Genomic DNA, 15832 nt, shown 5'->3' with positions numbered 1-15832 from the left:
GAACAATTAAGAAAAAAATAGGAATATCTTGCTGTTATTTCAGTGGAGTGTTTGGGCAAAGAGGAAAGGTGATAACATAATGTCAGTTGCAACAGAAACTAGGGAGAATGTTTTAAATGTTTTTGAATGTGTAGAACAATACTATTGGAGGTTTTTATTTTATAATCTAAAATATGAGTATACAACTGTATTTTTCACACTTAAACATTGGTAAAGCTCAAAAGGACTGGATTTAGTGATTTTTTTCATTCCTGGTTGAGAAGGAGGGAGAATGTGTATAGTTGCTGATGAAGTTTTGGTTGTCTAGAATAATGTAGTAAGTGATTTGAATAGGAGGTTTATAGTGCAAACTTTATGGCTTAGATGGAGTAAATGGAAAACATGTATTTTAACGTAGTCTTAAATACCACACATCCTTTTAAATGCTTGCTTCTCATATGGGCTTCTATGTACAGTTTGGATGGGTGTCTGTAGAATGTTTCATTATCCCTGCAGACAAAGAAGGCAGTTATCATCCAGTAGGAAACAGTAGATAAAAGCACTCAACTTTGAACATGGCAATAGGTCCTTTATTCTGCTGGGATTCTGAGCTCTGTGCTCAGCCTGAGTAGTTGTCTAAAAGAGAGGGAAATGTCAGCAGAGGCTCGGGAAGGTGTTTCTGTACTGTGTTATATAGTCAGGAACACTCTCAGTTGTACAAAACATTACAAGTAAAATCTGTGTATAGGTTAGTAGCTCATTCTCTCATCAGAGAGACAGAAGAGATCTATCCCACTTTGGCTGTAGGTGTCCTTACTTCCATGCTTATGCTTTGCAGCAATAGTGACTAGTCTCTTGATGCTTAGGAAAATGGTTCTTGTTTGCCTGGTCCTCGTATGGCAAAACTGAATCTTCTTGACCTCCTTTAACTTTAAATGTTTTGTGGAGGAGTCTACAAACCTTGAGTTCTCAAAAGGTGGAGATTGCACAGCAACTTTAGACAGCCAGTTCTTAACCACACTTGTTATGGAAAAGTATCTTCCTTACTCTTCCTTCAGGGACAGCTGTGCCTCTTTTGACACTTCCAGGTCAGCTGGGCGTTGCTCTGTGAAAATTCTATATTTCTTCACCAGTTAAACTTTGGAAAAAAATATTTAAGAACTTGTGTACAGGGTGTCCTGAGTCCAATTGGGAGCTGGTGCTGGACTAAGGTTTATTTTTTGGTGTAGTCATTTGAGGTTGGTAACATAAGAGTGCTGCAACAATCCCTATGGTTAGATATTGTTGGACAGATTGTGACTTTTCAGCAAGGTCAGATTATCTGGGATCTGAAGGTGCCAGATGGAAACCAATGGAAAATGTCCCTTGTCCTCGATTTCATGGGCACTTATTAACCCATGTTCAAAAAGTGTATTAGTGCTGTGGTGCTTCATTTGTTTCATTGTATAGATCTTGGTTTTGGTCTCATGAAAGTTGAAAGCCTGCTACTGCCCACAGCTGTCTTGGATGTGTGCTTTTGTGCTTTGTATTTGTAAATAGGGATATATTGTACTGTTTTGATATTTTCTTCTCTCTTTCTTCCTTCCTTTTTTTTTTTTTTGGATAGTGGTGCAGCACTATTCAGTTAAAGTTACTCCTGAAACTGATTCCTTATAGTAAAAATTCTTTACCTACCTAAATTTCAGTTTGCTTAGTGATTTTTCTTCCCCTAATGTCACTGGTATATTTTGTATATTTACATAATAATTTCTCATTATATGTAAGTGTAACTGGAGTACAGGCTTAATTACATCTGAAGTAAAAGCTTTTGCCATCTGATTATGTGTAGCCAACTGAAGAAAGTTTATTTTTTTCAAAATTTCAGTGTCAGTTTTTAATTGGTTTAATGGCTTTATTAGATGAATGGTGTTTCTGTTTGAGTTAATTTTTTGAGAGAAGAATTAAAGATAAATATTCACCATTAACACAATGTTAACATTTATTTGTCTTTAGTGAGATGATTCTGGTTTAAGGCAGTTTGCAAGTCTTAGAAAAGCCCTTATAAATACTCCTTCCCTGAAGATATTTCAAGTAAATGAAAGAACAAAAAAAGGTTGTGGTTTTTATAGGGTTTTTTTCCAGCCTGTCTGTTAATGATAATTTTAAAATGGTCTGTTGGAACAGTTTTTTAAAAGCAGCTCCAGTTGGCAGTTTATATTTTTTTTTCCCCTACCCTTTTATTAGTCTCATGCCTTTTCTGTACGGAATGATTCAGACTATTTGTGAATAAAATTATGGAGCAGCACAGATACTGTTTTTAGTTGCAGTTGAAATACTAGAATGATATGTGTGATGTTGACTTTGAATGTATAACTGTTGTGTGTGTGCACTTTCATTTTCCATAGAAATTAATTATAACTACCAATTTAGTAAATGGGAAGGGGGAGGGACACCAGATCTGTTGGAAGAAACTGGAGAAGATTTGTGCTTTAAGAAAAGTATGTGGAATTGCATATGTACTTTTTATTCTAAATACCATTCCAGAGTCTCAACAATACTACTGTGAGCAAGCACAGCTTTGTGTTTAGCTGAGTTTGAGTCAAAGTACAGTTCGGTGAAGAAATTAAGAACCTTTAAATTCTGTAGAGTAGTTGAAAAGAGAAAAATCCAAGATGAAAGCTCAGAAAGGTCTACAGTGAGACAGTGAAACAGTATTTGGTGGGTTTTGTGTTGGGGGTTTTTTCTGGGTTTGTTTTGGTAGGTTGGTTGGTTTTTTGTTTGTTTGTTTGTTATATCATGCATTTGCACAATGATAATTTACTTTGCTTCCCTAATCTAATAATCTACTAGATTATCTAATTATGTAAGTCTGTCATTTTATGTCCTTAATGTTTGCATACAAGTAAGCCTGGGTAGGAGGAAAGCAGAATTATTTTTAAAGTATACTGAGGGTCTTGTGACAAAACGCTTGGGTTTTCCTCTTGGGGAGGAACAGAATTCACACCAAATTATTAGACACACCAAATTCACTTTCAGATGAGGTGATATTACTTTTAATAATTCTGTTATTAGTGTCAGTATAGCAGTATGTTGGGTTAGCTATACAGAAGCTTCTGCTAAATTTACAGTTACGGCAGATGGTCCTCCACTGAAACAAACCAACAGCTCTCAGGATCTTTGTGTTGAAAAAAGGCTTCAAATTAGTAGATTTATTTCTGACTTGGTGTTTTCCCCCACCCCCATCCGACCAAATACCAGACAAAGAATGTTGTCTTTCTCAAAATGTTGTTAAAGCACAATATGGTAAGTAACTAACCATTTATTGATGACCCCAAGTTAATGAGTTAGAATCGGACTGGATATAGGTATTAGTATTCCTATGAAAAAATGAGTTGGCCACGTGTTTATAGATGGAAAAGCAAGAGATTTTGTAGAGGGGATGTGAGGATATGTGTATGTGTTGGGATTTCTTTCTACAGAAAGAAACAGGAGTCTATTCAAATCAGAACGACATTTTTAAAATAAAAATTATACACAGAAGTCTTCTATGATGGTAATGCTTATAAGAATACCAGTTTGGTCAGATGATGCTTCCTTTTTGCAGGATTTTGCGTAGCTTTTATGCAATTACTGTGTTAATCCAAGAAATTAAAAAATAATAGTTTTTTCTGTTTGTGTGTCATCGTTTGTTTAAATCATTAGTAGTTGAATTTCATAGAGCATTACTTGTATAAATTTTCCCTGACTACATTAAGAAATGTATTACTGATCATCTAAACTTTGGATGACAAAAATGAAATGTAAACATGACTTAAGTGTAACTTCTGTCCTTAATATTCTAAACAGTCAATGGAAAAAAAGTGTTGTAAAAGGTTCTTTGTACTATAATTGTACTACATTGAAATGTCCTTTGAGCTTCTAGAAAACATTAAATACACTTATAACTTTTTGTAGGTTGGGCTCATGTGGTTTGTGCTCTGTACATTCCCGAGGTGCAGTTTGCAAATGTTTCTACAATGGAGCCTATCGTGTTGCAGTCTGTTCCTCATGATCGTTATAATAAGGTATAATTATATGTCTTTTTATATCTAATGTATTTATTTTAAAACTTGTGAGCTTTAATAATATAAAACCACACTTCTTAGAATGCACTTTATATAAAGTTCCTAGATGTGTGCAGTACTGCTGTAAGTTTTCTGCAATGTCTTTATGGTAAGTCAAAGAAATAAGAAGGCTATATTATTAAATTAAGCTGTAAGGTTATCTGCCATGTCTTTTTAGTCTTTTTTACAGATTAGGGACTGTTTTGTTAATTAAAAATATCATGATCTTTGGATAACAGTTTATTTTTAAAGGAATCAAATATTTCCCATAGATTAAAATACTGTTGCAGCTTATATGAGATGTTATTATTAATGACCACAAGATCTTAGTGTTTTAAGTGTTGATATGAACATAAACATATTCATAAACATTTCTTTTAGGACAAAAAGGTATGCTTATATATTAAGGCAAATGCTTGCAGGCTTTTGCCTTTGTAAACAACATTCACTTTAGTGGGATTGTTTGCTTATAGAAGAACTGCTCCTAAATAAGTGTCCTTGAGATGGAATGTTTTATAAAGTGTGGTGAGACTTGAAATAAAAAAAAAACCCCCAAAAGGCAAAGCAGTAAACCAGTAACTTGTTAGTGTTCTTTATTGATAGTTACATTTTTCTTATTTCACTTGTGCTACTTTCTCCTCACTTAACTACATTGGTCTTTGTATGATCCCTTTTGCAGATGCAAACTGAATTTCTGATTAGTTGTGGTACACATTTTTCTTGTGTTGTTCTTTTAACCTCTAGTTTATTTTTTTTACTTTATTTTGGAGTAGTTTGTGGACACTGGAGTGAAGTAGGAATAGACCATGTTATAAAAAAGAGAAGAAAAAGGCACACATCACCTTTTGTGTTCTTCCTGCAGGGAGACCAGTCCTGTTCACGTTGTCTCTGTGACTTCTCACACCCCCTTTTGAGTTTCCATCTTTGATTTATGGGCTGTGCCTCCATTTTTCCAAACTTTTTTCTTTTTTCTTTCTCCGTTTTTTTCCTTGTCTGTGTCAGTTTCTCCAGTTTTGTCCATCTTATTTACCAGTGTAGCTGAAAGACCAGGAGTAAGCTTTCTCATTACGTTCTACCTGAGCATCTCTATTGGCTTCTCACTGTTGGCTTCTTTCTGCATTAGCAAGAACATGCAACAGTGAGATGCAGTGCAGAACTAATAAAATGTTTGTGCTTGGACATGAATCAGTAATGATTTGCTATAACAGATGAGTTTATTTTCTCTCTCTCCTTAACTCTGAGGAAACAGAACATCTGTTTTCTTCTTTTTCCTTGAGTAGTAGTCAGTCATAATTATTTTTTTAATTGGTGGTGGTTCTCCCTCAATGTACTTCAAAAATTTAGTGGAACACTTTAGATTTTGTTTTATCTTGCACCGTTTCCATCAATGGTAATTGGATATTGGATGAGTGAAACCTTCAAAAAATGTACTTCAAAAAATGCGCTGTGTCTTTTACTTGTTAAAAAAATCCATTGTTGGTCTGTCTTTAGTCTTTAATTCCTTTTCATCATAAGTAAAGTTGCTTCTTTCTCAAACAGTTTTTGTTCTAAATATATGATATGTAGTTGTGTTTTGCTGCTAAAATTCCAGTTTCCATTTTTTGTTAGTCTGTAGTTACTATGATTTTTTTCTCACTAGATAGTTACTAGCACCATGCAGTTCACGTAGAGAGAGTTCCTGATGTTGTCCAGCTCTTAGCTTTCTGTGCTCTTGGCAGGTGTTCTGATTGAGGCCTATTTTCCATGTTAGCAGTCAGCCTAAAACTACTTTCATCAGGCCACTACAGTTTATTGTGAAGTACAATGAGACCTGTGTCAGAAATGTCAAGGTTTGGGGTCACACTCCAAGCCTTCAAATTATTATTATTTTTGTTCTGTCTTTTTACAGAACTCAGATTTTGCTGACATTATTTAGTCTGTTTGGGTCAGGGAGATAGTGGCTGTGGATTTCAGGGGAATCCAAGAAATGCCTGTACTGCAGTTGGAAACCTCTTGAAACCAATGTAACTTCAGTGCCAACAGCAGTCTAGTTGTAACAGTACAGAATTTAAGAGGTAATGCCTGACAGGGGAGTCTCAACTTTTTTGCTAAGTCTGTAGCTGGTGCTGAATTTGGTACTGCTATGGCTAAGCTGCCATGGGTTCCCAAGCAGGCTATTCTTGAGCAATACTCCCCCAAACCAATAAAACTATTGTTCCTTTTTCATGTAGCCTGCAATAATTTCACCTTCTACTCCCATTGCTATTCAAGATAAATTGTGTTTATTTAAATGATACATTTTTTTAGATCAGAAATTTTGTAAAGCATTTAACTTTGACTATTAATTTGAGGAAAAATGGGAAAGAAAAGCTGGTTTTTTTGAGAAGTAGATATGACAAACAGTTCTTGAAACATTTGTTGCACATTGAGAATGAATGTAAACATGTAATTAGGAAAAAATGACTGGAGTTGTTTCTTTTTTTAGAGAGGCTTAGTGATAATTTCATTCTGTTTGTGAGCTCGGGTTGGAATAGGAGATTTTAAGTAAGATGTTATTTCCTGTGAGGTTCTAAATAATTCTCTGTGCATGACTGGATACATACAGAACACTAGCATATGGAATTGGGGGAAAATAAAGGCCAAAGAAAATTACCATGAGGGAGAAATTATACTGTAGTCTTTAAAGTAAATATAGTTGAAGTTTTGCCAGGAGATAGTACTTAATTTAATGTTCGGGGTTTTTTTTCTCTATGCACTTGTTTCTTTACTAAACACTGCAAAATATGCAATATTACCCAGTATAGTAATCTTAAATGCAAGAAGAAATGCAGCAGATGCCAAAGCATGGGGCTTGTCCATATAGAGACACTTGGCTGCTATTTCCCTGAAGTTTGCCTGCTTTTGGGATAAAAACCATCACATTACAGAATGAATCCACTGAATGATTTGATTAATGGGTTTCCTATCAGGAAAGCTCTTCTTACACAATTGCTTCAAAAAATGAAATGGACTATTAGTTGCTCTTCTTTTTAGAAATAGGTTTTTGTTATTCCTTGGATGCATGGATAGTATATTTTTATTTTATGTCAGCTTTATTTGTTTCTTTCAGGCTCATTCGAAACTATGTGATAATTGTACATAATTACTGCTTTTAGGAATCTCTTTTAGGAACTGATTAAAAGATACGTGCATTTGGAGTTTCTTGATTTGCCTAGTCGTGAATGCAGCTGGTAAACTTCTCTTTCAGTACTTGCTGCAGCAATGAGAAATTTCTGTACAATTCCTAGGTTTGATTTTGTGATCAGGGAATGCCGCTGGGTAGCTGTTACGACTAAACTATTGCTCAAATTGATTTTTGCCTTATAAATTTTTTTTTTTTGCCTCATCTTGCCTTCTGTCTTTGCTTTTGCAAAGAGGGTTTACACTTTGAATCTTTGAAGGGAAAATACTGACAGTAACATAAAGGCAGCTGTGCAAAATATATATTTTGCCTTTGAAGGAAGTAAGGATTTATGCGTTTTTGAGTAACATGTTCTTGCGGAGTCAAAAGCTTTGCTTGTTTTCCAGTGAATTTGGGAGAGTACTCTCTTCCCTTAAGAGCTTTGAAGAAAAGTGTAGCTGTAGGTGGTGGGACACAGTTTTAAGCTTCCACATTCCAGAGGCTTCAGAGGTGTAACATTTGCACGGATTTGCAAATGCATGCAGATCTTCCTTTGTGAAAGAAAGACAAAGGTTCTCAGGCTTCTGGAATTGTTTGTGTGTCTAAAGATGGTACAAATATGAGAAGCTCAGTTATAGAGAACTTACTGTCTGTGTTGGAACAGGAGGGTGAACCTTCTTTGTATCTGTTTCATATGGAAGACTAGGAAACAGGTTTAATGTTTCTCATGACTACTGTAGGAAAGTTCTTTGAGCTTGTTAAAATGAGTAGTCAGTTAAACACCATGTGTTTAAACTTGTTCATAATATAGCTGGTTGTTTGTTGTCATTTTAAAGTCATTTTACTGTAAATTGCTTTAAGAGGTCCTGAAACACAGACCCTACGTGTAGCGTAAACATTGAAAAATGGAGTCTACATCTCTACTGAGTGGAATGCTTGTGTTGCTTTTCTTTCTGAGCTTCAGTGAGGAAAAAACTTAAAGAACTTGAAGCCAAACTGAAAAAAACCAGAAAGTAACTGGAGATTGAGTTTTATGGGGTTTGTTGAACTCTCTGTTTATAGAGGTATCTTACTTTGAAGTTACTTACACTTAATATAGTGACTCAGATGAGGCTGATAGATCATGACCTTGTTTGTTCCTAAAATGTGAATGTGTCAGGTCATGGTATGGAAAGCTAAAAAGCAGCCAGTCTCAGACCCTGTCAAACAACTGAATTATCAGTGTGCACCACCTTGATGTACAAAAGAAGCAAGGCAGAGAATTAAGTAGGATTATCCCCTTTCTGATCTTTCAGATGTGAGGTTGTAGAGTATGATTTTAGGATATATTAGCTTTTTTAAGTCTTGTGGAAACTGTACAAGAATAACTTGGCTACCTTCAAGCCATCAATATTAACAAAAATGCTTTAGTGAGCTGACATCTCCTTTTACATGTTGTTCTAAAAACCTCTGTAAAAGGCTGTTCTGATATCAGAATTTCACTCATTCTCCTGTCTAAGTAATACTGGTTTGCATTATATAATTTTTAAAAAATTTTCAGTGGTCTCTTGGTCCATTTTTTTCCACTGTGTTTTCTACTACCCATGGCTGATGTTATTTTTTTTTATTACTCTACTCATTCTCTGCCTCACTGAAAGGAGGTTGTGATAAAATTGTAAGTCAGTTAAAATATAGAAGTTTTATTTTTTGGCATTAAAAAGTTTTTCTTTTCTCATTTAAGATCTTATAATGGGGTTTCTACAGAGGTAGGAGTGTCCTTAATGTTTATTACTCAGTAAGGTTCTCTCATTTAAAAACAAACACTTAAACCACCTAAGTGCTGAATGATACTTTCATTAAGAATCTCTTCTTAAATTGTTGAATTTTACACATGAATGTGATATGATATAGAATCTCTCGCAATGTCAGTAATTAGGAAGAAGTGAAAACAAATTTAGTTTTGCCTGATGTTTCTCCCTGGAATGCTGGTGAGAGATTGTAGTGATGCCTAGTATAGTAGCGAGCTTCCTTACAGTATGTATCCATATTTATTGGCCATGTGTTTAAAAAAAAGAAAAGGTATTGAATGATGAGGAAGAATTTGGATTTTTTGTCTTAATTTTTTTCTTCGGTGTTACTAAGAATGTTTTTGAAAAGATTAAAAATTGCCACAGCATCCCAGTAAAAGAAGTAAATTGACAGAAATGCTATGAAAAGATGTCCAGGTACTAGATAGGTTGTTTTCATTTTAGCTTGTTTTGGAGGTTAAAATGGGTTTGGTATACTGATGTAAGCTCTTTTGCAGAAGGTTCTTGCTTGATTATTTTCCAAGATATGGGGCTGTCCAAGTTATGATGAAGTAAAATCATCCAAGTAAAGTAGAGTTCTGTTAAACACCAATTTGATTAAAAGTAGCTGAGCATCATATGAATATTGAAGCATGCTATGACACTTCTGAAAATTCTTTGCACCAAATATACAAATAAAATTTCACGTTTGCAGTTTTTTCTGTATGTAATTGTGTAGATATATGTATATACCATATGGCACATTGTACCATTCGGCACTCAAGTCTAATTTGATGTTTCTGAATGCCACCAATACAGGTTATGCTAGATGAATATCAAAATGATTGGGACTTAAAAGGGCATAAACACAAACTTGAAAGCAAAGACAGGTGGCAAGCCTAACGCTATTAACCCTTGGCTGTTTAACCCTTTGGCTAGTTGACAGTGGTATGAAATATAAGCAAATTAGTACTTGTACTGCCTTAACATTGGTGAAGTGTTACTCAAATCCTGGGAGTTTACCAGGTGATCTCCTTTTGCTAACAAGCATGATTAGACTTGCATAAAGAAGTTCTTATGCAGGCTTAGCCTGCAAAATGCAGTAGTTCTCAGCCTAGAATCTCCTGTAACACAGAATTTATTTTTATGCTTCTTATCAAGTAAAGTATTTTCTCTTTGATAGACATGCTATATTTGTGATGAACAAGGCAGAGAAAGTAAAGCAGCCACTGGTGCTTGTATGACATGTAATAAACATGGATGTCGACAAGCTTTTCACGTAACATGGTAAGTATATTTTATTATTTAATATCTCTGATGTTCCAGAAAGAATCAATGCACACAGTGTAATGAATAAACTCCTTATTTAGTACATCTTTGAGTAAAGAAATACTGTAAAGTAGTTTGTTTTTGTAATAATTGTGTTTACTAACAATATTGCAGCAGCAGCATAGATTCTGCTGTGAGCTGCAAAAACTGTCTGATAATACTCCCTTGGGTGGTATTAAATGGTGTGTGCTCCTGTGAATAAGTATGGGGGGGGGGTTGGGTTTTTTTCTTGGTCTTAGGTTATTTTTCTTAGAGGGTATTTAATAGGATATGGGAGTGTGAAGACATTGTTTGTTTGCCTACTAACTGATTTTGATGTTTACTTTTGGTAAATCACTGGGAAAATTACCGAGCTGTGCGTAAAAATGCGCTAGACTCGCCCATTCCAGTACAGATTTCCAAACATTTGGGGGTAACTCACTTCACTGGTTTTATCTAAATGGTGCAGATCATCCTGAACTATTCAGATTTCATGTATTACTGCTGGAGAAAAACAGCTGTGTCCTTTACCATCTGATTCATTCCACTTTAAGATATTTAGTTTTACTTGCATTCAGGAGATGCTTGTTTCACTTTATGGACTTCTAAAAGAGGCTGGATAATTACATTAAACACATGTCAACAGGTGAAAGGAAGCAAAAAGAATTCTACTCCAAAATTTACAGGCATTATTTGTTTTTCCAATTTCAGCTGAAGTTATTTTACAGTAGATAGCAGATTTATATAGGCTGTCTAGCTACATAACCTGTGGATTTACCTGTTTTATGAGTGCCCCAGTATGCTGCTTCATGACCAGTTTAGTCAGGGAAATGGTACTTGCACAGCAACTCAAATCACTTAAATGTATTTTCTTCAGTGTACCCAAGTGATAATTTATGTCTTGTGCAGATCTTAAAGGATTTAATCCTATTGTTTTGGTGCTGATAACTTGGCAACTCTTAATTTGTTTTTTTCTTTTAATTGCTTTACTGGTTTGCCGGTTATATTCTTTCATAAACATCTAATTTTTCATTGGATGTGATCAATGTCAAGTTTCTTTTTATGGTGAAAATGGACTGTGGTCCTCAAAGCGTGCACACCATGTAAAGGGATTACTTACAGATGTGAAAAAATGTATACATCCAAGTGCTTGTATGAAAAGGTCTCTTTCCTTTCAAACACTTGGATACATGCAAGAGTCCTTTCCATCTTTTTACTTTATTCCAAAGCCCTGTTTTCAGTGGATGCTGTGAAGAACACGAGACTTACGTTCAAAATTAAAACATTTTTCTTGCCAATTTTTAGAATGTTTTGGTTCAGAAACGTGGTCTATACTACAAAATTATATCTAGCTGAAGAGTAGTATAACTGGAGATAATTAGACACTTCTGTAATATTTAAAAAAAATGGAGAAAAATGTGAAGACTACAGAAGGCAGAAATCCAGGGCAAGGTGTATCTATTTGGGATTATCAAAACTAATGTCTAATTAAGAATGAGCTTGAGTGCATCTGGTTTTTGTAAGACAAGCTTAGTACAGTAAATCTTTGCTTAAAGACATCCTCTTAATAACTTGTTTTTTTCTGGTTGGTATCAGCTGCAGATGTATTTCTGGATTTCCCAAGAATATGTTTTTAAAAAGTGGTGAAAATTAACCACATTATATAGTCTTCTTTCATTTAAATACTCCTGTGTATCATTTTGACTGTAGCATTGCATTATTATGGGAATGAAAATTATATGGAAAATGTAACAATATTTGGTTTGTCAATATCTAAGTTGGTTTTGATAAAGAAAATGTATCAACATTCAAATGGTGAAAAGCAAAATTGTTTTGAAAAAAATGCAGTAGAATAAGGTAGTAATTAGCCCAGTCAATGCAACTTGTAAGTGTTCTTTTTAAAAGAAATTAGTCTGCCACAGTATTGTAAACTAATAAATACAGTTTGATTTACTATGTAATTCAAGTTAGGTTAAAAAAACCCAGTCATTTTCATGGCAAATCAGAGAAGGATGTATCCAAGTTTTCAAAAAAACTCTTCTTTGGACCTATAGTATGGCTTTGTTAAAAACTGTTCTTTCCTTAGCTAATTTTTGGCTTGAATTTGAGCTAAGAGTAATTTTAGATTGCTGCATTTACTTATTTGTGCAAGTAGCTGCATAGTAATTGTAGATTTGCAAGCTATAAGCTCGTTTGAATGGCTTAAAGACTCTGAAAAAAGGCAGCAGGCCAAAGTATGAGTGAGACATGTTTTTCCCTGGGCTGCAAAGGTTGGTTATGTGCTCACGTGCCACTGGAAGTCATTTGTGTGGAAATCTCTTATTAACTGCAGATATAAGCATCCATACATTTTCAGCTGTGATATTGTGGTACGAACTGGTATAAAATGGCTTTCCTTGAATGTTGTTTGGTTTATTTTTAGTGCACAGTTTGCAGGACTTCTTTGTGAAGAGGAAGGCAATGGTGCAGATAACGTCCAATACTGTGGCTACTGTAAATACCATTTTAATAAACTGGTATGTATTTATTAAATTCTATAAATAAATGTTACTGACTTATTCTTTTACTCTGAATTGCCATTAGTGCTAGAAATAATATTTCCATGTAGTTCAAAAAGTAGATTGTATTTCATTAAAACAATGTTTTAATCACAGTTACAGAAGTAGTGGCTGGAAATGTTTTTATAAGTGGTACTTAATAGATGTGTGGGTTTCCCCCCTCTGCCAGAAATAGCATGCGCATGTAGTGGTTTTTTTTCATTGAGTTCCTGGAATGTTTTCTTTTTCTATTTGTTTAGGTGCCTTCAAGGAATTCAGTCCATTTTGGAATAAACTAAAAAATATTACTCCTAGAGAATAAAGAAGCACTCAGTTTCTTTCTGCTTCTGTTACTCTTCTGCCCCACCTCTTTTGTTCTATCTCTCACTGTGTAGCCAATGAGTATTCCCTGTCTGTAAGTTCTCTGAAACACACCCTTCAAGGAAATGACTTGAGGTTTGATTTTTAAAAAACAAGCAAGGAACTGAAAAACATTGAAATTTCTCAGTTAATGCAGTAGGTTTTGGATCAGACCTCTGGAGTCTTTCTTATCACTTCTTACTTGTCAGTTCCAGATACCTGTTTCTGTGTACATGTGCGAGTGTGTGGACATGAGGGACTTACTGACGTTTAAAAAACGTTATTTATTAATACTAAAATATATAGACTTATGTTCAGATACTGCTGTAAGTATAGTTAAACTTGCAGATTACTTGTTCTCACTACTAAAAAAGTTGAATACTTGGTGTGTGACTTTTAGGTTGCAGTGAGGTAAAAACAGGACTAGTCAACCACTTCAGCTTTCTAGAAGATAAGTTTGGTGAGGTTAGTTCTGTGCTCTTGTAAATACTGATGAATTTGCTTGATAATGAAGATAAGTCAGGGCTTTCTAGGCCTGTACTAAGCTACGATTTTTTTTTTTTTTACTATCTTGAGCTAAGTACATACAAAAAGAGCGAAAATGGTCTGTTAGTTAGTGGTGAAGGCAAACCCTTACACTGTTATACCTTTGATTTGACTGTTGCAGTGCTGCTGTGATTGAGACCAGGTATATTTATGTAAAAAACAAGTTTAATGATAAAGACGTAACTCTATATTTGACATATAATTAGTCAGCTTTCTGTTATGAAGCTATATTGGTAAGAACAGTAAAGACTGGCAAGATTGTTTTAAGTGTTTCAGTTTTTCTTTAGGATTATTGTGACTGTTAAAGCCTGGTAAATACAGATGCTTAGTATTTACTGCTGAAGGTGGTGGGTGTTGTATTCCACTATTCCACTGAAAACTGGTTGACAAAACACTGACCTGAAGTGTCTTTAAATGCTACCTCAGTTACAAGAAAATTACCAGTATTTAGAGCACTGGCCTAGCATGAAGTATTTGCAGTCCTGAACCAGGCTCTCAGACATTACAGAAGTACAGGCAATTACATCTGCCACTTCTAATCACGGACACGACTGTAGCATTCTGTATCCTGGTTTTTAATCCATTTTAATGAAAATATACCCGATGGGTAGCTTGAATAATAAATAAGTCATGAAGTCACCTTGCCATGCATTTCAAGCATGTGTCAGGGCATCACTGTGGCTTCATGTGTTACTCACTTGAGCAGCATCTTTTTTGTTTTATGTTATGAAAACTTGAAAATGTGTCTAGCATCTTTTAACCTTTAAAAAGTGGCATATTTCATTTCTCTGTGGAAAGCATATCTTGCAAATTTGCGGGAGGTGTAAAAGTTGATACAGGCTAGGCTTTTTTCCTGGTGTACATTCAAGTAGTCTTGTGAATTTTAGTGTCAGTAATTAGTCAGTTTTCCATTAACTGAAGCATTGAAGTTTTTTCCTCAAACAGTAGGGTATCTTGTCAGTTGCAATGCTTTATACTTTTTATTTATTCAAATGGTTCCTTTTCTCTGTCCATAAATATATTTTCTCTTTTTAGAAAAAGAGCAAACGGGGATCTAATAGGTCATATGATCAAAGTTTAAGTGATTCTTCCTCTCACTCTCAGGATAAACATCATGAGAAGGAGAAAAAAGTAAGTGGATTTGTCGTTGCTAATTATGTGGCACATCTGCTTAAAAGTAGCACTTTCTGATAAATTTAAGTTTTTCTTAAAAGTGTGAAGAAAATCTTGTTCTGAAGCACTGAATAATAAATAACACATGATAAACCATAGGTACTGGCATCCAATGAAGAAACCTCTTCAGGTGCATTTGTATATGCACTTTCCTGTTTCTGTTTTTATTCAGTTTTGAGATACACATTGAAACATATCCATTGGGAAGGCTGTTCCATGTAACTTCCTTTGCCTTAGTTTTCTGTTAGAGCTTTTCTTGTATACCCTTTGTGACTACATTGGTAAGACAGTAGACATTTTAGCAACTGTGTGGCTAAATGTGTGCATCTGATTCCTTACGTTTCAACCTGTTCGATCTTCTTCTCACGTCAAAGAACTGACATCTCTTCTTGACACATTTTATTGGTACTGGTGGTCAAGCCCACTGTGCTGGTAAAATACCTTGTTACTCACCTGGGAAATCTTAACTGTGAGGATACAAAGAACATAACTGCTGATTTCTAATGTTGGTATATTCTTTCAAATAATTTGACTTAACATATTATTAAAAAATAATTTTAAATCTATGATGATTACTATTTTAGGTTTTTATTACTGCTGAATTAACAGTTGTCTGTAGGAAATTTGTCATCTAAATTCAACAGAGGGTGATAACAGACAATAATGCAAATATGCTTTGGCACTTCTTTTAGGCCTCTAAGAATACAAGCAGAACTGCTCACTTGCACGCATCCTATACAAATAGCTTAATAGGATTTTGTGTGGATGTGGGTAAACTTAGTTTTACATTGTTAAAAATCATTACATAAAATTGGAACCAAAGAATCTTTTGACCAAATGTGTATTATACAAAGGAGCTATATTTATAGAATGCAAATGTCAGTCTTTAGACTCTTAGTCTCCTTAATATTTGATTTGGATTTTAAGATCCCTTCCATATTG

At 34.7% G+C, this 15832-nt stretch overlaps 1 protein-coding gene across 7 annotated transcripts in view; it reads left to right on the top strand.

Moving 5' to 3' along the window:
- The window catches only part of MLLT10 (MLLT10 histone lysine methyltransferase DOT1L cofactor), a 127792-nt gene that overhangs the window by 31167 nt on the left and 80793 nt on the right, over nucleotides 1-15832 (top strand). For 4 of the 7 annotated variants that reach the window (XM_069006662.1, XM_069006663.1, XM_069006661.1 and 1 more), the window contains 4 exons: nucleotides 3913-4022; nucleotides 10150-10253; nucleotides 12697-12790; nucleotides 14753-14848. In XM_069006662.1, coding sequence (XP_068862763.1) covers nucleotides 3913-4022; nucleotides 10150-10253; nucleotides 12697-12790; nucleotides 14753-14848 — 404 coding nt within the window. The remainder of the gene's footprint in view (nucleotides 1-3912; nucleotides 4023-10149; nucleotides 10254-12696; nucleotides 12791-14752; nucleotides 14849-15832) is intronic. The other 3 variants (XM_069006667.1, XM_069006665.1, XM_069006664.1) reach the window with 1 other exon arrangement.

This window comes from Aphelocoma coerulescens, chromosome 2, assembly GCF_041296385.1.
Source record: "Aphelocoma coerulescens isolate FSJ_1873_10779 chromosome 2, UR_Acoe_1.0, whole genome shotgun sequence".
Classification (NCBI taxonomy): domain Eukaryota; kingdom Metazoa; phylum Chordata; class Aves; order Passeriformes; family Corvidae; genus Aphelocoma; species Aphelocoma coerulescens.
Note: the sequence above shows the minus strand (reverse complement) of the source record. Positions and strands in the feature narration are given on the sequence as shown.